Source organism: Apostichopus japonicus, chromosome 8, assembly GCF_037975245.1.
Source record: "Apostichopus japonicus isolate 1M-3 chromosome 8, ASM3797524v1, whole genome shotgun sequence".
Lineage (NCBI taxonomy): Eukaryota > Metazoa > Echinodermata > Holothuroidea > Aspidochirotida > Stichopodidae > Apostichopus > Apostichopus japonicus.
This window is the reverse complement of record NC_092568.1, coordinates 41,519,346-41,543,023: the sequence shown is the minus strand read 5'-3', so window position 1 is coordinate 41,543,023 and position 23,678 is coordinate 41,519,346. Positions and strand designations below refer to the sequence as shown.

The following is a 23,678-nucleotide window of genomic DNA, read 5'->3' as shown; positions in this document are numbered from 1 at the left end:
TACTCCTTACCCTACTATACAATGCCCTGGTCTATACCTATTCCGCACCCTATTAGACGTTGCACTGGTCTATACCTACTCCAAACCATATGACACCCTTGAGTCAATACCTACTCCACACCATACTAGACAATGCCCCTTAGTCTTTACCTACTCCGCACCCTACTAGACCGGACACCTCGCTCCATGCCTACTCTACACCCTACTACTGTAGGCGATACATAAGTATCTTCATCTACTCAACACCTCCCCTTGTTCCTGGAGTGCTGTCACCATCCTCATGTAGGAGGGACTCATTAATAATAATAATATAAAGCATTTATATAGCGCCTAACATCACAAAGGCCACTAAGCGCTTTACAGTAAAAGGTGAAACAGAAAAATGCAAAACTACAAAACTGCAAAATATCAAACAACGAATAAAAACACTAAAAAACACCTAAAAGAACAGGAGATACAAATAGACATGGTAAAAAGGCGGATAAAGGTATAAGAAAGTTAAAGTATGGAAAAAGTTATGAAATGTCATTGTTAAAAAGATATGTTTTTAAACGGCTCTTAAAAACAGTCACAGATGGAGCGGTTCTGATGTCAACCGGGAGCTTGTTCCAAATGTCTGGGGCTGCTGCTGCAAAGGCTCGGTGACCGTAGAACGACGTGTTGGTGTTCTTGGGGGGCTCCAGTAGGGCAAGAGATGCAGTACGAAGTAACCGGGGTGGTGTGTAAGGCAATAAAAGTTCAGAGATGTAAGTAGGTCCCTGATTGTTAAGGGCTTTGTATGTAAGAAGCGAGACTTTGAAAACAACCCTGTCTCTAATCGGTAGCCAATGTAAATCTCGGAGAACTGGTGTAATGTGATGATGGTCATTGCGCTTTATCTTAGTGACAAGTCTCGCTGCAGCATTCTGAACTAACTGGAGTCTCCCAAGGTCACGAGCCGGAAGACCATAAAATAAACTATTGCAATAATCCAAACGGGACGTTACAAAAGCGTGTACAAGGCGTTCTGTTGATGAATTATCGAGGAAGTGACGTATTTTGCCGATTTTGTATAATGAAAATGAAGCGTTTCGAGCAACTTCTCTGACATGACCTCTCATCTGTAGAGTGTTGTCAAGCGTGACTCCGAGGTCTTTCACAGCTGCAGACGGAGGAATTTCGGCTCCGCATATAGATATATTTGGAAAAGGGGGAGATCTCTTGAACCTAGACGTAAGATGAAGAACTTCGGTTTTGGATTCGTTCAACATAAGCTTGTTTTTCACACTCCATGTTTTAATGTCAGCGATACATATCTCCAGTCTATGAATCGCATTGCCGCGATCCATCGGGTCCAAGACGAGGTACAATTGTGTGTCATCGGCGTAGATCATATGTTCGATACCATGGGACTTTATTATATCGGCGATAGGTGCTGTATACATGGTAAAAATGGAGGGACCGGCTACTGATCCTAGTAATCTGACATTGATTGTCAGAATATGTAACCATTAGTTTGATACCATAGACCTTCCTACAGTTCATAAAGAACACACAAGGTAAAGATGATACAACCCTAATTACTATTTATATTTATGGGTTAAGTTTGTGATTGCCTTGGCTACATCAATATGTTTTATCCATACAGGAAGTACTATAAATATACACACACACTGTTTGTATGATAAAGCTACATATGAGAGCTGAGACAAGCATATGCCTGGTACTAATATTACCAATAATTAGTCATCAGCATGCATGTGTACATCCTTATATCCTAAAGCCTTGATTGGTACACGTGGAAAGTTAGCTTAATCAAGCTGTAATTGATATGTGGAAAGCCATATTTATCAAGCCTTTAATGGATATATGAACAGCGATTGTCATCCCACGCTAAGTGATATGTGGACAGCTATAAATTATTTACCCGGACACCATTGAAGAATGGTCATCATGTTACCGCTCGTCTCACCTCGATATAGGTTGAAGAGCTACAGTGCAAGTTATGAAAACATAAATCTCACTCCCAGCTCTCTGAATCTGAACTCGTTTGAGAAAGAAAAGCTGGTACCTTGTACCATGGAACTGGTTTTACCTCCATGCTTGTACTCACATATAGTATTAATAGAGTATCATACTGGCTGAATCAGAGCTGTATTTGAATGACCCTGCTATGATAATTACAGTGTTAATGCTCTGATGTAGTACACAGTCAATTCATATGTTATGGTTTACTGTAGACATTTTAGTTTAATCAGCATTCTTTTGTAAAAATGATCAAAGTTATACAGGCTAGATGCAAAGAAACATGATTTTATTGTGATAGCGAGTCATGGAGAGAAGTACAGAGATGTTAATGGCAGTTTAGCATGCACAATATCAGTTACGCCTGCAATAAAAACAAACCATTATTTCTGAACTCGGTCAAAATTCAATGTCGTTATGGTTTATTTGATCATATGTGTCCAACTGCAACAAGTTTCCGTACCTTTTTCCAGCTTGAATGGGATGAAGCATGGTATTAAACTAAGATGGGGAGTGATCCAAGGGAACACAGGGTGCAAGCTGGGTGGCACCCTACCCTCCCCTCTCCACCCCCTCTCCACCCCCTCTCCACCCCTACTCACTCCTCCTCTCCACAGACTAAGGATGGTATAGCTCAGATTGGATAGCTAGGTTTAGACAACAGTAGTCAATAATTTTCTTGCTCTTTAAAATGTATTTTGATAATTTTCTCTTTCAATTTTCTGTTGATGTTGTAATTATTAATTGCTAATTAATTAAACTATTTATTTTATGTGATGCACGTTTTCTATCATTTGTACTAAAACGACATCATAATTGGCACCAACTTAATTCTTTTCTGTGCATGATGTTTGTCTGTGTTCCATTCCTTGCATGGTTTTATCACACTCTCTGTAGTGCTATACAGGTACACAGGTCTGCCAAGTACATTTTTATGTCCTTTCCACTTCATAATTTAGTATTTTCCTGATACATATTGAGATACACAAATATGAACAAAATTGCAACCAGTTAAAAGAATTTTCTGATGGCGAACAATGTGAAACCTATAAAAATGATTCCACACTGCTAGTTGAAACCCAATATCTTGCCCCTAACTCAAGATACGGTTGATTGAATGAAACCTGTTTTGATTGGCTAAACCTTCAACTGCTCCAGGAAGTTGGATCACAGTAGGGGGTCTGTGATGGCATCTGGGCAAATGCTCTACATAAGCTTTACATAGGCTGTTATAATCTTCTTGTTGATTTATCCATGAAAAATGATACATTTGAAATGGTAGCTTAGCTGCCAAAGTTTTCTATACTTAGAATTTCATCAAAATGCATCTTTTTGTAGGAATATTCTGTTCCTCTGTGGATAAGTGATTGATATTTTATGAAGAAAAACAAAGTCATTTTCAGCTGATGACATTATCCATTCTGCTGTTGCCAGATGGATTAACAAAATATTACAAAATACCTACTGTATGTGATACAAACTGCTATATGGAAGTGGTTTTCATTTCAAAGATTTAGAAAATTTTCAGCAACTTTGCCAAGCAATCAATTCCAGCCACCAGAAACCTAGCCTACACTATTTGGTACAGAACCACTCCCTAAAAGATATGTAAACTTTGTGATCCACAATTATGGGAAGGCTGCTAAGTCTACAGTACAGAATTACTAGCAGTCTTAAATGCTATGAATCCTGGTCTTTTATCCATGCTCAATACACCCCCCCCCACACATCCGTCCCTACCCCTCCACCATCTTGTATTCTAATTGAGTCTGTACAACCCTAGCTTATAGACGTGACTAGTTTTGCATACTGTACGGTAGTTGCTTACCTTTGCCTTCTGTACTCACTGATACACAAACTGAACAAATTGCCATAAAATGTATGGTATAATTTACAAAATATTCAAGTGTGGTTTTATACAATTTGCCCTCAATAAGTTGCTGGTAAGCCTGTACCCACCACTTTAACCTTAACTTATGAAAGTTAGAATAAGCATGCATTACACAGTAGAGCACTATAAACATGGAGATTGCTATCATACCGATGGTGGCTATCATAGGTTATGATCTTTAAATGAATAATTAATTAGTCTTGCTATGATCATTTTATATTTATTTCTTTGACGAAGATGGTCTGCAAAGGGTAACCAGCTGTGTCATAATTTATTAAGAAGGATTTTTTTTTTTTATATCAGTGTTGTATAAAACATGGGTTGTTTTAAAATGTTGCAAATGATTAATCTCGCAGTTGTATATACACACACAAATATATATTTATATATTTAAATATGTAAATATTGTCTCATTGACATCAGAAATATTTACTCTATGATCTACACTTTGGATAAAACTTTATGACAAATGGCATTAGTCATTTTGACTTGCATTGAAACTTGAATTGCAGCTGGTTAAACATAATCCACTTTTCATTGCAGTTGTGTTGTAGGTCGTAATAAATGTCACTCGTAATTCACATACTGCCTGTGTGCTGAATAATGGCGTTGTTTACAGTACTTTCACTTTTTCTTTTCTTTCTTGTTTCTACAGAGTAAAGGAGCCACAGTTTGATCCAGGTTAGTTTTTCACATGAAGCACCTGCTTTCCTTTTCGTTTAGTTTGGTACAGTAGTACTAGTGCTGTTTGTCACATGTTTTATACAGTAACTGAATGCGTTGAGATCATTTATAGGACACTGAAGAACACAGGAAACCACAGATATTGTTGTGTTATGTGTGTATATCCATTCGTGTGTACTATCTTTGTGGAATCATGACAACTTACAATAGTGGTAAGTACACAGTGTAATACACCAAGGCTTGGCTTTTAATTTGGTTTCTAGCATTGATACTGTATGTAAACTGCATAGGTAACAACTAGATAAACATCTAGAGCTGCAAGCCTGGTTAGAAATCTGTGTGTTTCTGTATGTTTGCTGCTGCCCTTGATGTGTGCCATTAATGGTTTGTAACCACCAAATGTTCATAACATCACCGCCTGAGTTTGACTTTTGTGGAATAGTTCATAACCACTGTAGGTTTAAGAAATTCTATCAGAAATTGTTGTGACTTTTGGGGCAGAAATCCAATGTGGGTGTCCCGTCCTACCATCCAACCACAACCAGAATATACAAATGCAACTAATACATATAAGTTAGAGGGCTTGACATTTTGATTCTAGCAGAATCCTATTTAGGGCCAAAAACGTCAGACACATGCTTCTTTGAGTAGATACAGTAAGCAGTTTGTCAACAGTCCTGTCTCCCTTTGATTGTTCACTCTCTAGTCTCTTTCTCCTAGTCTTTGTTCATGTATCATTGTTTTGTGTCTGTTCATAAATGATGTTATTTTCAACGATTATACAGCGTCGCACTGCAAGTACAACTCTGGTAAGTGTACCCACCTGTACAGGAGGGAGTGATGGATGGATGGCGTAGTTTATACAAGCATTTCTCTGGCATTGCTTGCACTTTCATGGATCTTCATCACTATGGCTTTGCTATCGTCATTAACAGTTTTATTTTAATACTACGATCCTTCATTGAATCACGTTATAGATTCGTTTCATTCATTTGAGGGTTACACTCTTTTATTTTTGACTGATTCATAATATGTTTTCTCTTTTTCAGTTTGAATTGAATAGAAAGAACAGAAACTAGGTTGACTTTCCCATATAAAACAAGATCCCCCACTTGTATGTAATTAGATATCCTAACTGGACTTGGGAACATTTCCTAGTTTAAATGCCTCTACTGTCTCACTCACCTCTGTACCATCCCATAGAAAAATTCCAGTTTCAGATTTTGCCTCTAGTTTCGCTAGTCTGTCTCAGTTTGTGTGTCGTATTTTGTACAGAAAATAATAATGTGGAAGTAAAAGAAGTACACTGTTGTCTTCATGTAGTACCTTGGCTATGTTTGGCCACCATTTTGCTTTGGGATACCAGGTCAATATTTCCATAGGTTGCCAAGTCAGTGTGGAAAAGCCCCAATATCTGTTTGGAGGTCGAAATGCAATTCATTAAAATTTTGGAACAGTCGTCTCTCGTCTGCTTAATGCCCCGCGATGAAATTTAATAACACTTAAAAAGGTTTGTTAGTACCAACAGGTAGGGTACCTGTACTGACGGTTGTGTTATTTGTAGGCTGCATGAAGAAAGCACCATGAGTGTTTTGATTGCATCATTCAACACTGGTGATGGTTGCATATATTAGTTATAGAAATTATTTGATTTTGCTAAATAATAAAATTTTAATACTTAAAACAACAACAACAAATTTGTTATTCATTTTGATCGATAAGCATCTCATGTTCTTGTCGGTAATTTCTTAGGAGAAAAACAGTTAGAGGGAATTTGTTACCTGCACTGACACTAGATATTTGATTATGGTCTGTAATGTTCTTCAAAATTATGCCAAATCCATTCTCTGTTTGCAAGTTTGCAAACATTTTTTCTATATAATTTCTAACGTTTAACACCACTATTTAGGATATATATATATATATATGTTTAGTCTCATATAAGACGATTAACACCACTATTATATACGTATATACATATATAACCCTGGAGGTTAATACATATTCTAAGGGTTTACTACTGATTGTTATTTATGGAGGGTTGAAATTTTAAGTTGGCTAATCCCATTCATTCACAAACACACCATGTACATAGATGATAGAGATCTGATTAAAGGGGGGGGGGGGGAGGATGTGAGGGTGATATGACTGGGGAGGTTTGGGATGAAAGAGGAAGTGAAATTGGTAAGGATGGATTACTTCACTCCTCTCTTACCTGTCTCCATTCTACTGATGCACTTAATCTACCTAGCGTCCTAGCCTACAAGAGTTGGTAACATTTTAGCGCAGTGCCCCCACATACAGTAACACCTACTTCTGTACCTGTTCCTTCCAAATCTACCATCTTCAAGTCACAAGTTTGTACATGGGGAAGCTGGGAGGGTCTTTCATGATGTCAGAGAAGGGCAGTGATCCTTCCAAATTGCTATAATTGTATTTAGTTTGGTCTCATGATTTACTGTACATGACTGCAAAATGGAAACAGGACTTTGTCGATATTGGTTCTCTTAGATTTTCCCTGAAAGATTGATTGTGATGTAGAATCTGGAATAGTAGTAAGACATGGTCAGTCTGGTAAGATGAGGTGGTCCTTGATTCTCTGACGGTAGGATGATATATTATCATTTAGTTAGTTCAGTTTCATAGCAGGCTGGTTCATCACTGTTACATTACTTATTGCATGGCTGGTACTAATAATGCACTAAACATATGCAGCAGTTAGCAGGTTGCATTCATGACTAAGTACAGAATATAACAAGTATGTATTTAACATAACAACTATACTAATCATGCTTACATCGAGATGCAGGTTCTTGTGTGGGAGATGCAGGTTCTTGTGTGGGAGATGAAGGTTCTTGTGTGGGAGATGAAGGTTCTTGTGTGGGAGATGAAGGTTCTTGTATGGGAGATGAAGGTTCTTGTGTGGGAGATGAAGGTTCTTGTGTGGGAGATGAAGGTTCTTGTGTGGGAGATGCAGGTTCTTGTGGCAGATGCAGGTTCTTGTGTGGCAGATGCAGGTTCTTGTGTGGCAGATGCAGGTTCTTGTGTGGCAGATGCAGGTTCTTGTGTGGCAGATGCAGGTTCTTGTGTGGCAGATGCAGGTTCTTGTGTGGCAGATGCAGGTTCTTGTGTGGCAGATGCAGGTTCTTGTGTGGCAGATGCAGGTTCTTGTGTGGCAGATGCAGGTTCTTGTGTGGGTGATGAAGGTTCTTGTGTGGGTGATGAAGGTTCTTGTGTGGGCGATGAAGGTTCTTGTGGGAGATGTGTGGCAGAATATAGCAAGTATGCAGTAAGTATAACAAGTATATAACAAGTATGCAGGTTCTTGTGTGGCAGATGAAGGTTATTGTGTGGGAGATGATGGTTCTTGTGTGGGAGATGCAGGTTATTGTGTGGGAGATGCAGGTTATTGTGTGGGAGATGCAGGTTGTTGTGTGGGAGATGCAGGTTGTTGTGTGGGAGATGCAGGTTCTTGTGTGGGAGATGCGGGTTCTTGTGTGGGAGATGCGGGTTCTTGTGTGGGAGATGCGGGTTCTAGTGTGGGAGATGCAGGTTCTAGTGTGGGAGATGCAGGTTCTTGTGTGGCAGATGAAGGTTCTAATGTGGGAGATGCAGGTTCTAGTGTGGGAGATGCAGGTTCTTGTGTGGCAGATGAAGGTTCTTGTCTGGGAGATGAAGGTTCTTGTCTGGGAGATGATGGTTCAGTTTGAGTTCTTTCTGCTAAGTTTGTTAATATCTGTTTGTCTCCTATGATTTAAATCCCACACAGCTACAGCTAAGTTCAGTGGTGTGCTGTTTTATATGAAATAGTGAATTATGTTTGTATGTCAGTTGTTTACAGTAGTTTCCTGTAAACTAGAACTATAGACTGTCTTCTCTACAAAGGCCTTTCTGAAGACCTTTACAAAAGTACTCTGTTTGTTAAGCTGTAACCAATTTTAGAGACGGAAATCCCTTCTAAAGGACTCCATTAAATTCCTTAAATATTGCAAGATTTTCAGATCTTGCCATATGTTCCAGACTGAGGCACATTTTTATCCCATCACTCAGCATTTGTTGTTGAAATTCTTATTTCATACATATGGCAAGCCCTTGGGTACATATTTAAGCTGGCATCTAATAGAATGCTACCAATTCCATCAAGTCAAAAAAATTATGAATGTTACTTTAGGAGGGTCCCATGTACATCAGGCTGTTCCATTACTTTACTTAAGAGAGGGTATCAGAAATCTAGATCAAGATTATTTCAATTTATGAAATCACTTTCTAGGGACATTCCTCTGTATGCACTATTTGCAGCCTGCCGTTGATTTAGTTTCTCAGTTTTTCAAGTAAAATGTCTCTATTTGAGCAGCTACTGTATGCAAAGAAAGTATTTAAATTATTAACAATCAAATAATGTGATTTGTTAGTAGTCTCAGATGTATTAGAAATACAGTTCCATTATATTTGAGGAAGGGATGCAATGTTGTAACATGACTCCCCTCCTCCCTCACCTCTAATAAACCATAGTAATGTGTATGTAGCACCAATCAATCTCTTATTACTATATTATACTATACTAGTATAGACTTATATACTATACTTATATAGTATATAAGCTAGTATAGTATATACTATATACTAATATATTCTGTACTAATATATACTATACATATACTAGTATTGTATATATACTAGTCTATACTAGCATCTGGTATATTTAGTATATATACTAAATACTAGTATATACTAGTATAGTATACAGTACTAGTATAGACTTATACACTATACCAATATATTATATAAGCTAGTATAGTATCTACTATAATATACTAATATATACTATACAAATATAGTATATACTAGTATAGTATAAATACTAGTATAGTATATATACTAGTATAGTATATATACTAGTATAGTATATATACTAGTATATACTAAATACTAGTATATATACTAGTAGAGTATATACAGTACTATACTAATATATGCTATACTCATATATACTAAACCATAGTAGTGCTGACAGTACTACCATTCAGATTAGATTAAGTTCAAACAAGAATATATTGTAAACTATATAAAGACCTTGCTCTAGGTCAGTAATAATTTCCCAGAGGAACTCAAGTCCTCATTCATCACTGTTCAATTGGGACTCTACAAATGCTCAAAGGTTGGAATGAATATAGTTTAGCTTATTATCTATGATCATTGGTCTTCAACAAATATGTGCGCTATATATTATATTATGTTCTGAAACGGTGACCACATGATTAATTTCATTCATGTTTATGGATGTCTGTTTAACTTTAAAGTCATATCCCAGTAAAAAAAGGTTAAAAAAGGATGTTTCTGCTAGAGTACTATTATTTTGGACAAATATTTTTTGTTTAACCAACTGTAGTGCCTCTCTACACGAAAGATGCCATCAAAATCAAATTACTATCCTATGCTCTATGCACAGAGATTCCACCCTCAAATATAGCTTGGACTACTTTCATTTTTAATCACTTTGAAACTGCCTAGAATATTAAACATGCAGACACTCTTGAGTGCACTTTCATTTTTACCGTTTGCAGATTGTCACCACCCCACATGACAAATGGAGTGGTCCATAGCTTAAAGGCAAAAGTAAAAAAAAGCATGATAATGAATCTTAGGATCTTCTCTTAAATTTTACCTTTTCAAGGATTCTAATAACAGAAGGCAATATGTTGTTGTTTTGTATACTCTGGGGTCAGTAGTGTGAGAGGCAGCACAAAGGGAAGAGAGAGAGATAAGCTTGTAGGACTTCTGTCGTAGTACAAGGAGCGATTTTGTTGTGTAATGTAATATTAGATGGGCAGCATCAATAATTGCATTCAGTTCTGCAATATTAAATTAAACTATTAAATATTTATTAGGAGAGAGTTAGGGGATTGGGGAACAGGCAGAACAAAATATTATTCAAGTGCAGATATGATTTACGTACATGCAACCAAAAACATAGGGGTTACAGTATTCACAGGAATAGCTCATATATTATTTTTGCCACGATATTTTTTTATTTTATATTTCATTTTTTTGCATTGCATTGCAACCACACCCAGCTTAAGAAGTTATTTTTAGATGCTTTGATGATAATGCATGACAATATTTGCATGACTTGCATGACAAATTGAAATTAAATTTAGACAAGTATTTTGTGAAAAAACAAACCGTTCAGCTGAAACGTTGTGACAACATAATTCACTCTTTTGTTGTAAATTGCATTCACAAAATGCAACCAAAATTTACAGAATTCATATCTTCACCAAACAAAATGCAATGAGGATGTGTTTTAGACCTAAAGGTGCAGACATTTTTAGTATTTTTTAATAAACAACCAACGTCACCAGAATATACCTTACAACTATTACAATATTATTCAAGTGAATTTTATAAAAGTTTCTAATGTGAAACTACAGCACTGGCTTTCATAGTACTTTGACTGATCTGTTTGAAGTACCCGTCATTTAATTGGATCACTAGAATATCTTCATCAGATTAAGTACTGATTACTCGCTGTGCTTGAGCCTGAATACCCAATATCATTGTGTAAAGCTGGTGTTCTTATATCCTCATCGGTTTGCATTTATGTAATTGTTCTGTATTGATCATTACTGATTGCAGCCTGTCAATATGTGCATATATATTTTAGACAGTTTAAAAGTGGAAAATTAGTGATCCAGCACTACTTGGAAGTTTTCTTGTAAATGAAAGTTAATGCACAGTAACTCCAGTCATAGCATGTTGGCCAAAATAGTTAGTCTTCAATAGACTTGAGAATAATTTTATTGTGAGCAAAATTTAAGAGTACCAGTAACTGACAGTTCAAAGAGCACTTGGTGTCTTATGGTTGAATATAAACTGTTACCAGTGATGATATACCTACAGATATGTTGTGGTAGACTGACCTACCTACAGATATGTTGTAGTAGGCTAACCTACCTACTGTACAGATACGTTGTGGTAGGCTGAGCTCTGTATATGTATGTTGTGGTAGGCTGATGTACCTACAGGTATGTTGTAGTTGGCTGACCCACCTACCATGTTGTGGTAGGCAGACTTCTGTATAAATCTGTTGTGGTACTGTAGGCTGACCTACCTTCAGATATGTTGTGGTAGGCTAAAGTACCTACAGGTATGTTGTAGTAGGCTGACCTACCGATAGGTACGTTGTGGTTGAGTGACCTAAGTTAACTACGGGTAGGTTGTGTTCGGCTGACTTAACTACAGATAGGTTGTGGTAAGCCGACCTACCTACAGTATACTGTAGGTACATTGTGGATGGCTGAACTAACTACAGGTATGTCGTGTTGGGCTGACCTACCTACAGATATGTTTTGGTACGCTGATGTACCTATAGGTATGTTGTGGTAGGCCGACCTACTGTAGCCGCTGGTATGTTGTGGTGGGCTGACCTACCTACAGATATGTTGCGGTATGCTGACCTAAATGCTGTTATGTTGTGGTAAGCTGACCTACCTACAAGTATGCTGACATTAGGCTGAACTTACTCCGGAAGTGTAACCCTTTTAAAACTGTTACTTTGGTATGATGATTAAACAGTGATTAATATCAATTTAAATAATGATTTCATGGGTCTGCCATGCATTAGCGACAACTTTGAAAGACAAAGACAGATTGATATCCCTTGAAATAACTACTATTCAGAGTTGAGGTCCATAGTACTACTCTTAAAATGCAGTTATTAATTAAGCCTAAACCCTGCGTGGTCCCACATACAGATAACTTTCTACTTATGCTGATCCCATTCTAGAAACAATTAGGAACTATAAGTAGTGTCATGATTGTCATCATCAATAATCTGTCAAGCGTAGCTCTGTTGGTTGAGGATCTCATATGTGTACACCAAATATGTGACGTATGACTATCACAACAAAGTCTTACTGAGCCGGAAATAAAAAGAGTCTGGATTTCTATAAATATCATTGACTGAGATGACACATCTGGACATCATAACAACTTATCAGTTCATAATGTCATCTTAAGTAGTTAAGTAATTTATAAATAGAGTGGCTTAGAATCAGACGCATATCTAACCTTCTGAGTTTCCACTGCTAGTTCATCTCAGTGATCGACACATCTAAACTTAGCATTGGCCCGTAAACCAATTACACGTTCCCTACTCGTAAATTTGTGCTCCAATATCGCTGCGCTGAATTATTAATATTTTCTATTCATCATGGCATATCTAAGATTGATCTCATACCAAAAACATGAGAATTACAGCTAAAAGTAGTTCAATTGGATCAAATTTCCATCACTCACAAGTAAATCAGGCCTGTGAACAAGATGTTACAAGATAGCCAAAACTAAGCCAAATAATCGGTAATATGTGCATATTATAATATTTCAATTATTCATTAGACAATGTTCTTCCTAGTAAAATACAGTATATCAGTCAGTTGCTTCAACTCACCTAATATCATAATTTCTTACAAAGTTTCAGCAAGTAGTTGGTAACTGGTGAAATGAGAGATTCTTCACCTTAAATTCTAAATAACGTGGAGGACTTGTAGCAAGTCTTCCGACTAAAAGCCATGTTAACAATACTCATATTTTTTTGATGGTTCTCATCCTCTATAATATATCTTGATGGTAAAGATGGCTATATTCATCTCATGTTGCAGTCATCTCACAGTTTTTCCTTCCTTTTATCTCTCCCTAGATGAGAACTCTGTGCGTCTGTTTCTACGGGGACGACCTGTGACTTCATATATCCCTTCTTCAGTGGAGAACTACAATGTGAAAGTCAAAGGTGCCGCACCTAGCAAGACTCTAGCCTTGGACTGGGTGTATCCTTTCATTATATTTGGTACTGAAATAGCAGTCTATGTATGTTGGCATTTCAGTTAGAACATTATTTTTGGGACCAGGGATCATTCATAATACTATGGTTAAAGAATACTTGTTTCTGAGCATTGAATGAATGGAATTACATTCTTTCTCCTTAAGTCATGGGTTGTCTCTTGAGAAGGGCCATGTGGAGCAAGTATGGAGGGGGGGGGAGGGGTAGGGTTATGCAGTCATCGTAGTCTTTAATGATGTTACTCTTTCTATCACTCTTCTAGTTTTTCCTTAACTACAAATTAATCAGCTATGGCTACAGAGGGAAGGACTCTCGTTTTAATTTACACCAGCTGCCATCTGGAGAAGTGGTCTACTTCATGGCTGCCGTGGTGGTCCTCCATAACGTAGAGGAGGGTGTACAGAGGCACTATTTGGGTCACAATGATGACGTTAAAAGGTATTATGCCTCATCAATCATTGATGGTTTAAAGCAAACTTTCAATGTGATGGAAGAGTATATTGGACATCTGTTTCATACACATTAGTTTTGTGAGGAAGATGTCCCTATCATAAATAAAGCTGTGATAGTCTGTGATCAGATCCAATCAGGTCTTTTCTGTGTGTGACAAAGAAAGGTATCTTTCACTGGCAATTGCTTCCTCATGGATGATAGATCTTCAATGTTCAATATTTTCAATTTTGAAATGGAAATTTGAAATTGATTAATATTTACGATACTAGGATTAAAGCATCAAGTAGTATTCTTAGCTAAACTTACACTACTAAGCCTACCTGAAACCAGACACTTAACTAATTTCATATTTCCATGCAAATGATATGGACTTCATTGGTATATTAGTGGTCCTTAGTGTCCACCCAGATTCCTACATGCTAAGTAGGCTAGGCCAGGGTAAACTCATGGGTTTTGTTCATGTATGTGACACTAATATGACAATATATTTGTGTTCAAGTGTATCTGCTTGACAGGATAGGTTACCATGGGAACATAACCAGCTGATACATTTCTGCACTGAGCATATTTTCCACTATTGAACAATAAAGAAATATAATTCTTTTCTCTGCAGTTTTGCATCCATTTCTGCTGTATTTAGGGATGACATTATTTTTTCTCTCTTTACAGTATTGCCATTCACCCTGATAATGTTACCATAGCAACTGGCCAGGTGGCTGGACATGATCCAGAGGAGGGCATGGTAAGCATTGAAAAAGACTGTAAATTTACATTCCATAACAACTCCCTGGTATAACTAATTGGGTCATTTGAGTTTGATAGGGATTGCTTGTATATATAGCTTGTTTACAAACATATTTTACAGAGTGGCAGGCCTACATGACATCATTGATGTCTGAAATAAAGATTTAAATGATATCTGCTTTTTACAAAGTAAATTAATTTACAGAAAGCATCCATCTTACTAGAATACATCAATGACGAATTAAATGTCTTCTAGTTTACAAATGATTGACATCTAAAAGTAACCTAGACCTGTCCTTCCATATTAAGTACATTATTCAATGGTTGGGAATGGGAATCTTTAAATAGTTTTCAAGATGAACTGGTGATATTGAACTAAATTGAAGGACAGTGGTGATTCATTATTAATGATAATGTAAAGAATGGTGGAGAAAGTCAATGTTCTGTAAATGATTTCACAAGTGGTAGTGGCTAACTTGTCGACAATTCTTGAACATCCTTGGTACAAACTGCTTGATAATATGTACCTCCATACAGTATATGTATATCACTACATGCATCTGTATGGAATACGGTCAAGGCATATGGATTTATAACAGGAAGGAATGATGAATTTATTGACCACAAGTAATGAAATAAGTGCCATGACAGATTCTGTCTTTTACAGGACCATGTGTTTAAAATAATCATAGGAGGTGATGGTTAATGAAAGCGGTCATGAAATCTTTTTAAAATGTCTGATGTTAGAATGGAAAGTCTTGTAGAAATGTCTTAAGTTAGAATGTGAAATCCTGTAGAAAATATTTGGTGTTAGAATGTGAAGTCCTGTCAAAATGGTTGCTGGTAATAGTCCTGTAGAAGTCTGGAGTAAGAATGTGAAATACTACAGAAATGATTGACATTTAGGATGTGAAATCCTGCAGAAAATATCTGGTGTTAGAATGTGAAGTCCTATTGAAATGGTTGCTGGTAATATGATGCAAAGTCCCATAGAATGTCTGGAGTAAGAATGTGAAATACTAGAGAAATTTTTGACATTTAATACAGGAAATCCTGTTGAAAATATCTGGTGTTAGAATGTGAAGTCCTATTGAAATGGTTGCTGGTAATAGGATGCAAAGTCCCATAGAATGTCTGGAGTAAGAATGTGAAATGCTAGAGAAATGTTTGACATTTAATACAGGAAATCCTGTTGAAAGTATCTGGTGTTAGAATGTGAAGTCCTATTGAAATGGTTGCTGGTAATAGGATGCAAAGTCCCATAGATTGTCTGGAGTAAGAATGTGAAATACTAGAGAAATGTTTGACATTTAATACAGGAAATCCTGTTGAAAGTATCTGGTGTTAGAATGTGAAGTCATATTGAAATGGTTGCTGGTAATAGATATGTCTTGTTCTGAGTAGAATTCATGAAATGTATCCATGGATGTATTAATCAATGTCCTCACATCCTCTGATTGCAGCCTCATGTTCGTATCTGGAACTCTGTCTCCCTCAACACCCTTCATGTCATTGGTTTGGGTGTCTTTGATAGAGCTGTGTGCTGTATTGGATTTTCTAAACATGTGAGTATTTATTTGATATATATATTGTGATATTATATTGTATTGTGGCTTAGGTTTTGGAGTAATTTCCTTGAAGAATGCATCTATAGGTACTTCGCTCTTTGAATATTACTGCAATAGTGTTGGAAGTAAAATTGATTATTTATAATGCTTGTACCTGCCATTGACGTCTGAAGTATTTTTTAGGATTTCTATTGTCTGTAATAGTCAATAATAATTGACTATAACATTTGATGTTGAAATATGTCTTCAGTTTGTTGAACCTCAGTTAATTGTCAAATTGGGATTTTTTTCTCTGAAGTTCAGAGTAAGTGCAAAGTTCCTTGGCATTAAGGGTGAGGGCTCAAGATAAGTTTCTTAAATGTGGAAAAGTCATCATCTCATAACTGCCAGAAGCTGTTTACAGTACACATCATATGATTTGACAAGCTGTCAGCTGAGGTAACATTTTGCTGCTTTGTTTAATTTCATTTTCTTGCTTTCAGGATGGAGGCGGCCATCTGGGAGCCATAGATGATTCAAATGAACATGTTCTCTCAGTCTGGGACTGGGCTAAGGAAAAGAAACTCTGTGAGACAAAGGTAGCCATTTTATTTCTCATATCTCACTTTACATCAAGATAATGTCAGTTTATAGCTCATTGTTACATCTTGTAGAGAGAATGAGGAGTCTGAGGCTAATTGTCTTTGTAGGGTCTCGCAAAGGCCCATTAGTCCTTGAACATTGCTGTGCATTCTGGGTAGGTTTTAATCCAGGCTCAATTTCACATCATCTATCAGTTTTTGTCCAAGTAAGGAGAATCTATCAATTTATTATTGCTCTGTTGACAGTGGTTCATGTCATACCAAAGTAGTCTATAGATATATCCTCCGAAAGTTAAAGCATCGAAGTAAATTCTCAATAGACTTAAATGGAAAAAACGATAAGAGAGAAAGGAAACGTCTCGTCCTGGCAGAGTTTTCTGCAGTCCCTATCACTATCCTACATGTACTAATTGTAATAGTTACATGTACATGTATTGAAATGCCCTAAAACTAAGGATATACTAGCATGTATGGAATCACAACTACCCAAGAGCAATTTGGGAGGTGAGATTGGGACACCTTAACATAATCTTTTCACACATACTACAATAACAAGAATATTAATGTTTCTGTCGGTCAAAATTTGTATTAAAAGGAACAATTATTAATATTAAGGCAAGTTTTGTATTAGTAGATGCAAAGTTTGTGAAAGCAAATGGTAGACACTGTTGGTGGAATGAGAAGAGCAGTAGATTAGAGGTTGCCTGTCAATATGTTAAGGGTGGGCAAGGTTTAATAACAGATAGTTCTTGGTATTGTAGAAACTAGAGTGCAGTTGTTCTGTGGAGACAGACAAGTGAGTCACTCATAAATATTCATGTCAGGTGCGATTTTGCATTTTGGTAACAAACGTGAGTATATGACTTCTAATGTCGTATGAAAGTTTACATGAGGTTTTAGATAACAATGGGTTGATGATGTAAGGCAGACTATTCCAATAAATCTCAAGAGACAGATAAGTGAGTCACTCATAAATATTCATGTCAGGTGCGATTTTGCATTTTGGTAACAAACATGAGTATATGACTTCTAATAAAGTATGACAGTTTTCATGAGTTTTTAGAACACAATGGGTTGATGATGTAAGGCAGACTATTCCAATAAATCTCAAGAGACAGATAAGTGAGTCACTCATAAATATTCATGTCAGGTGCGATTTTGCATTTTGGTAACAAACATGAGTATATGACTTCTAATAAAGTATGACAGTTTTCATGAGTTTTTAGATAACAATGGGTTGATGATGTAAGGCAGACTATTCCAATAAATCTTAAGATTAAGGTGTAACTTTGTATTTGATTATCTTCTTTTGTATCTCCGGCATCTTTAGAGCTCTCAAGACCCTGTCGTGCAGGTAGAGTTCCCACCTCAACTGGAGAATCAATTGATCAGTCTTGGCAAGGGACATATACACTTTTGGAATTATTCCACTGGGAAACTGGTCAGGAAGTCTGGTATTTTTGAGGTAAGGAAGACACTGTTCTGCTTTCTGACTGTAGTTGGTAACAAACAAATGCTCACTTTAGTAGCCAGTTTGTGTCGTTTGACACTTTGTAGCGAGATATTGTTCATGTAATTAGAGACAGCCATCACCGTAATGTTATAAATGGAGTGAATGGGTTTACATTCAGTTACTTTTCTTCCTCCCAAGGCCTCCAAGTTAGTTGTAAGAGAACCTTAATCTATCCTGTATGTATCAGAAGGTAGTAATAAATAAGATATATGCAATGTTATAGTGACCTCCCCCCCCCCCCATACCCTACTCACCTAATGCTGCTAAAATGACCACATGTTTAAAGAGGCTTACATAACATCTGACACACTCCTTCCACAGCATTGGAGCATATTATCTGCATGTTTTTCATAACATTGTATGGACCCTTGAGATCAGACTGACACAGACTGACCAATACTTTCTGGTATCAAACTGAGATACCAGTAAGACAAGGGTCATCACTATATTGTCCCTTTGATTGCTGCTCTCATATTAAGAGCATTTAATCCTACCCTTACAAATGGTTAGCAATATTCAACCTTTTTCCATGATTGTGTTTCATTTATCTACTACCACTCTGAGCTCTGATAAGTGTGCCCAACCAGTGACTGTGTCACTTAATCCCACAATTTACAGACCCATTTATCATTTTATGGTTGGCTAGCAATCTGTGTCAAATAAGATAACCTTGTTTGATATCTTTAATTTATGCAGAGAGTGAGTCGTGGTTGGTTATTGTGTAAAGTTCAGATAATCCCTCCATTCATTCACACTGATGATGATATTTAGACTGATCCACAAAAGATCAATCCATAAAGCTAACTTCACATCTGTTCATTGAGAGAGATTATTAACGTTGAGTTCAGTGCCGAGTGTCGGTTCAAGTTATTGGTTCATGTCAGCAGAGGAGTACAGATATTGTATACTGACCCCAGATTACCACAACATGTTTCCAACATTCCTTTGTATTTTTTTGAATTATTTGTCGGTAGTGAATTTCATGGTAACTTTGGATGTCCTTCATTCTCTTTTTGCGTAGAAACACGATAAGCCGAAGTTTGTCCTCTGTATGACATTCTCAGCAGAGGGTGATGTTATTACTGGTGATTCCAACGGTAACATCTTCATCTGGGGTAAAGGTATGTAGACCGTTCGATTCAGTCAATGTAATGACAGAAGTATCTCATTTTGTTGTTCTTCTGTTGATCACTCCTGGCATTTCAGTTATTTTTTTATTTCTCCTAGATCATTTTCATCATTGTTGCCTGTGTTCTCTATGTACTTTAAAATTTGGTGCTTCTAAATCATTCCATAATTTCCTTTCTTTGTTGTATAATGAATTGTTTAAATTAAATTGAAAACCTCTCTGAAAGTTTAATGATTGATGTTATAGTTCTTCTATTTCTCTTCTCAAAACATTCCTGTGCTTTCATCCTCAACTCATTTGTCTATTTTCTACATTTCTTGTATTTCATGACATCAGTATATAGTAAATTCTGCATTTGTTAATAATGACAGAAGACTTAATCAAGTCTGCAGTGATACAGTTATCGCAACCCACAGTACAGGCTGTAATAGATATATAGAGCTGTTTACCATGTGTAGCATACAGCCAACATTAAAGGATGCCCATGTCATCACATATCCCCATAAGTTCAATATTTATTTATGGTAGCTTGGTATTCCATAACTGCCTGTTTAATGTTTGTCATCGGGCAGACTATAATAATTATTAATTTTATACATTGCTCATTGATTGGCAATTTGTCGACAGGTGGGACCCGGATCCGCCAAGCAGTTCCAGGAGCTCATGAAGGGCCAATCTTCTCTATCATTAATCTGTCTGATGGAGGGTTCCTCTCAGGAGGTGGCAAAGATAAAAAGATCCACTCATGGAACTCATCTTTTGAAAACCAAGGAACCGCTGATGTGAGTAAAAGTAGAGTCCTTCAAGAAATAGCTTAGTCTTCAATCTTTACTATCAGTATTGTGATCTTTGATAATTGAAACTGATATGAATCATTGACATGATTGATATGTGGGGTTTAGGTTATTCTAGCTTCCCATTGATCAAATTAAGTAGTTTATGGAAAGCTTTGAATTATAATCAGTTAAATCAGCTTATAGTCGACAGAGGAAGATGTAATAAATATGTTCAGGACTTAATCGTTTGTTTGTTCAATAGTCTGTGATTGCTTACATTCGTGTGACCTATTGAAAACACAAACAGTTTCCTCTTAGTGGAAAGTTATACCATTGACATGTTCTTTGTAATGATATATACTTTGAATGAAACTCCTTCTGTATATGTTATATATGCTAATGTGTAATACTGTAATTTGATTTGCACACAACCCTGCATATCTTAAATCTTTATTCTCTATTTTGTCTGCTACTGTTAATGACTCCTACTAGTGTAAACGTTTAACGTAATTAATACTTATTTGTTCAATCCAGCTACCGGATGAAACTGGACCAGTGAGGGCACTCTGTCAAGCTAACGAGTCATTGATCTTTGTTGGTACCACCCGCAATGCTATTCTTAAAGGAGAGATTGGTGGCGAGTTTGAAACAGTTGTGCAAGTAAGGCAGTAATATTATGTTCTTTTTTCATGTTAATATTTATTTACCATTTGCTGTACTATTTGCTATATCCATATCTTATAAAAAGTAGTAGTTTCTTGATGTCATGCAGTTTCAATTGTTTTTTTCTTCTTATATTGCTACTAGTCACTAATAATGTGTTCAGTAGTTGTTATGCTTTTATATAAACAAGCACTTACTCTGGGAACAGTTAACACTCTCTCTTTCTATTGATACTAATCCAGGAAGATGATGCACTTGTACTTTGTTTATAAGTTATTTGACAAAGTCTTAAATATGAAAACAACAAGTTATGCAAACCTTTTTCTATTTGTTGCTGCTTGAGCCTAGTCCTGTATCCTACCATACTATAAATAACTTTATGTCAGTAATCTTCTTGTTTGAAGTATTCATGTATATGAGTTGTTGATTGCATGTAATAGCCAATAATATTGTATATTGGCCCAGTATGTCATATTACTATCAGGGAGGCAGATTAGATAGATACGGTAGTTAATATTGCCGCTGTCCTGTAAGCACTGTCAAGTTCAAGTTCTGGTCCAAGCTTTAACAAGACTCTCTGTTTATCGATAGTAACACACATTCACCGATTTCTGTTATTGTCTTTCAGGGTCATACTGATGAACTGTGGGGTCTAGGTATCAACCCTAACCTAGGAATGTTTGCTACTGGTGCTCACGACAAACGACTGGTTGTCTGGGACATGGAGTCTCACAAGCCACTCTGGTCAAAAACACTGGAGGTCAGTCACAGTGTATCATTGTCGGTCTCAAACCTAAGCTTTCCAAAGGAAAGGTTTAATCTTATAGTTTTGTTTGTTGGTTAATGATAATAATTAAGTGAACATGTTTTTATCAGTATGCTTTACATTTCTTCACATGATTGTATGTACCTCTCCCTCACCCATACTTCCATGTTTTGTTTAGTATGCTTTACGTTTGTTCACATGATTGTATGTACCTCTCCCTCACTCTCCCCACCCATACTTTCTACCTTTACTCATGATCACTGGCATTTGATTTATCTCAGTAGAAGATCTATTACTCTTGGATCTTTAAATTTCAATTCTAATAAGGTTACCCCCCCCCCCTCCTCCTACCAATTCTTAGTGATCAGTAGTACCCTTTGGTTATATCTGATGTTCACGTCGTCATCTAGACAAGATCGTCAGAGTTATTCATCATTCCATATTAAATATCGCTATTTGAACCCTCCCCATGGTTTCCACTCGGCTCCTTTCTTAAGATGTTTCTGTCATGTTGCCTTTCAGGATCCTATCCAGTCCGTAGGGTTCCATCCTTCTGGTAATTTCATCGCTGTCGGTCTACAGACTGGTAGATGGATGGTCCTAGATGCAGATACTCACGACTTAGTGACAGTCCACACAGATGGCAATGAACAGCATGATATCATTCGATACTCTCCAGGTAAACAAGAGATAAACAGACCATTACAATTGGAATGCCTTCTCTTAATACTGCCCCCTCTCCTTCCGCTCCTCATCTCCTCCTCTCCCTCTCCCTCCCCCTCCCTCTGCCCCTCCCTCCCCCCCAAATGTTTGCAACAGATATAAGCTCAGAGGCATTTCTTTCTGGGGGCGGTCATTTTGTCCAATGCTTCCAGAAATCAATTCCGTTACCTTTGGTTTTGTTTCTGTTGTTTCTTTCAACTTTGCTGGGAAGAAAAATCATGTCACAGAATTCAATGCCAACTTTATATGCTATTACTAACATTTATAAACAGTCAAAGGAAATATGAACATCAAGTATGATGAATGTAAAGGTTAATAAATTAGATGTACCAGACTGAATGTTGTCACCAGAGATGACCACAGATGTTGGCATAGTGAACCATCTCCATATTAGATCCTATACAGTAGTCCAGGCCTTCTACAGTGACTTTTACCTAGTTTTGCAAACAGTCCCTGACACTTTCATTGTGCTTGTAGTCTCGGTTGCTCCCAGTGAAATACAATGAGTAAAATTTCCATATATACCCTTGTTTGATGAGTACTGTCTGCTGCCAGAGATGTTCAAGAATAAATATTTAACTAACAGCAGACAAAGATCAGATGTACTATTTGGAACCTTGAGTCTATTCAATATGGTGTATAAGTTAATTGTCATCAGCAGAATTACTTCTTCTTATTAACTGACAGCTGTTGTCTGCTAGCCACATAAATTGAAGATTACCAATGTAAAGTTTAATATGAATCTCTTTCTCGTTCTTAGATGGCAGCCATCTTGCAGTTGCGTCTCACGATAACTTCATTTACATTTATGCTGTTGAAGAAGAAGGAAGGAAATACACTAAAGTTGGAAAATGTTCTGTAAGTGTCTGTATTTTACTTTTGAAAGAGAAAGTTTTGCATGTAAGACTGATATATCAAGGCAAGGGTATAGAGCAGCAATTTGTAGATGGTTGCAAACACTCTAAAGTAAAACTTTTTATTACATGTGAACATCAGCATATTTTAATTGCTCAAATTATAATTTGCTTAATCTTTACACAATGATATATATTACATACCATTATCATATAGATCCAATGGCAGCTTTCACTTTATTTTGTTTGTCAAACTATTTCAGGGTCATTCCAGTTTTGTCACCCACATCGATTGGTCTGCTGACGGCAAACTACTCCAATCAAACTCAGGCGATTATGAAATGCTCTTCTGGGATACAGAGACCTGTAAACAAAATGTCAACGGCAAAGATTTGAGAGATACAGAGTGGCAGACTTATACTTGTGTGCTAGGATACCCTGTCATAGGTAAGAGACAGTGAGGTAATATATATGTGTGCTAGGATACCCA

The 23,678-nt window shown here is 36.8% G+C and overlaps 1 protein-coding gene across 6 annotated transcripts in view; it reads left to right on the top strand.

Moving 5' to 3' along the window:
• LOC139972052 (77 kDa echinoderm microtubule-associated protein-like) overlaps window positions 1–23,678 on the top strand; it is a 68,373-nt gene that overhangs the window by 39,803 nt on the left and 4,892 nt on the right. For 4 of the 6 annotated variants that reach the window (XM_071978935.1, XM_071978932.1, XM_071978934.1 and 1 more), the window contains 15 exons: window positions 4,551–4,576; window positions 5,365–5,388; window positions 13,278–13,404; window positions 13,707–13,856; window positions 14,541–14,613; window positions 16,079–16,180; window positions 16,666–16,761; window positions 18,095–18,229; window positions 19,299–19,398; window positions 20,034–20,188; window positions 20,717–20,842; window positions 21,474–21,605; window positions 22,134–22,290; window positions 23,095–23,192; window positions 23,452–23,635. In XM_071978935.1, coding sequence (XP_071835036.1) covers window positions 4,551–4,576; window positions 5,365–5,388; window positions 13,278–13,404; window positions 13,707–13,856; window positions 14,541–14,613; window positions 16,079–16,180; window positions 16,666–16,761; window positions 18,095–18,229; window positions 19,299–19,398; window positions 20,034–20,188; window positions 20,717–20,842; window positions 21,474–21,605; window positions 22,134–22,290; window positions 23,095–23,192; window positions 23,452–23,635 — 1,685 coding nt within the window. The remainder of the gene's footprint in view (window positions 1–4,550; window positions 4,577–5,364; window positions 5,389–13,277; window positions 13,405–13,706; window positions 13,857–14,540; window positions 14,614–16,078; window positions 16,181–16,665; window positions 16,762–18,094; window positions 18,230–19,298; window positions 19,399–20,033; window positions 20,189–20,716; window positions 20,843–21,473; window positions 21,606–22,133; window positions 22,291–23,094; window positions 23,193–23,451; window positions 23,636–23,678) is intronic. The other 2 variants (XM_071978936.1, XM_071978933.1) reach the window with 1 other exon arrangement.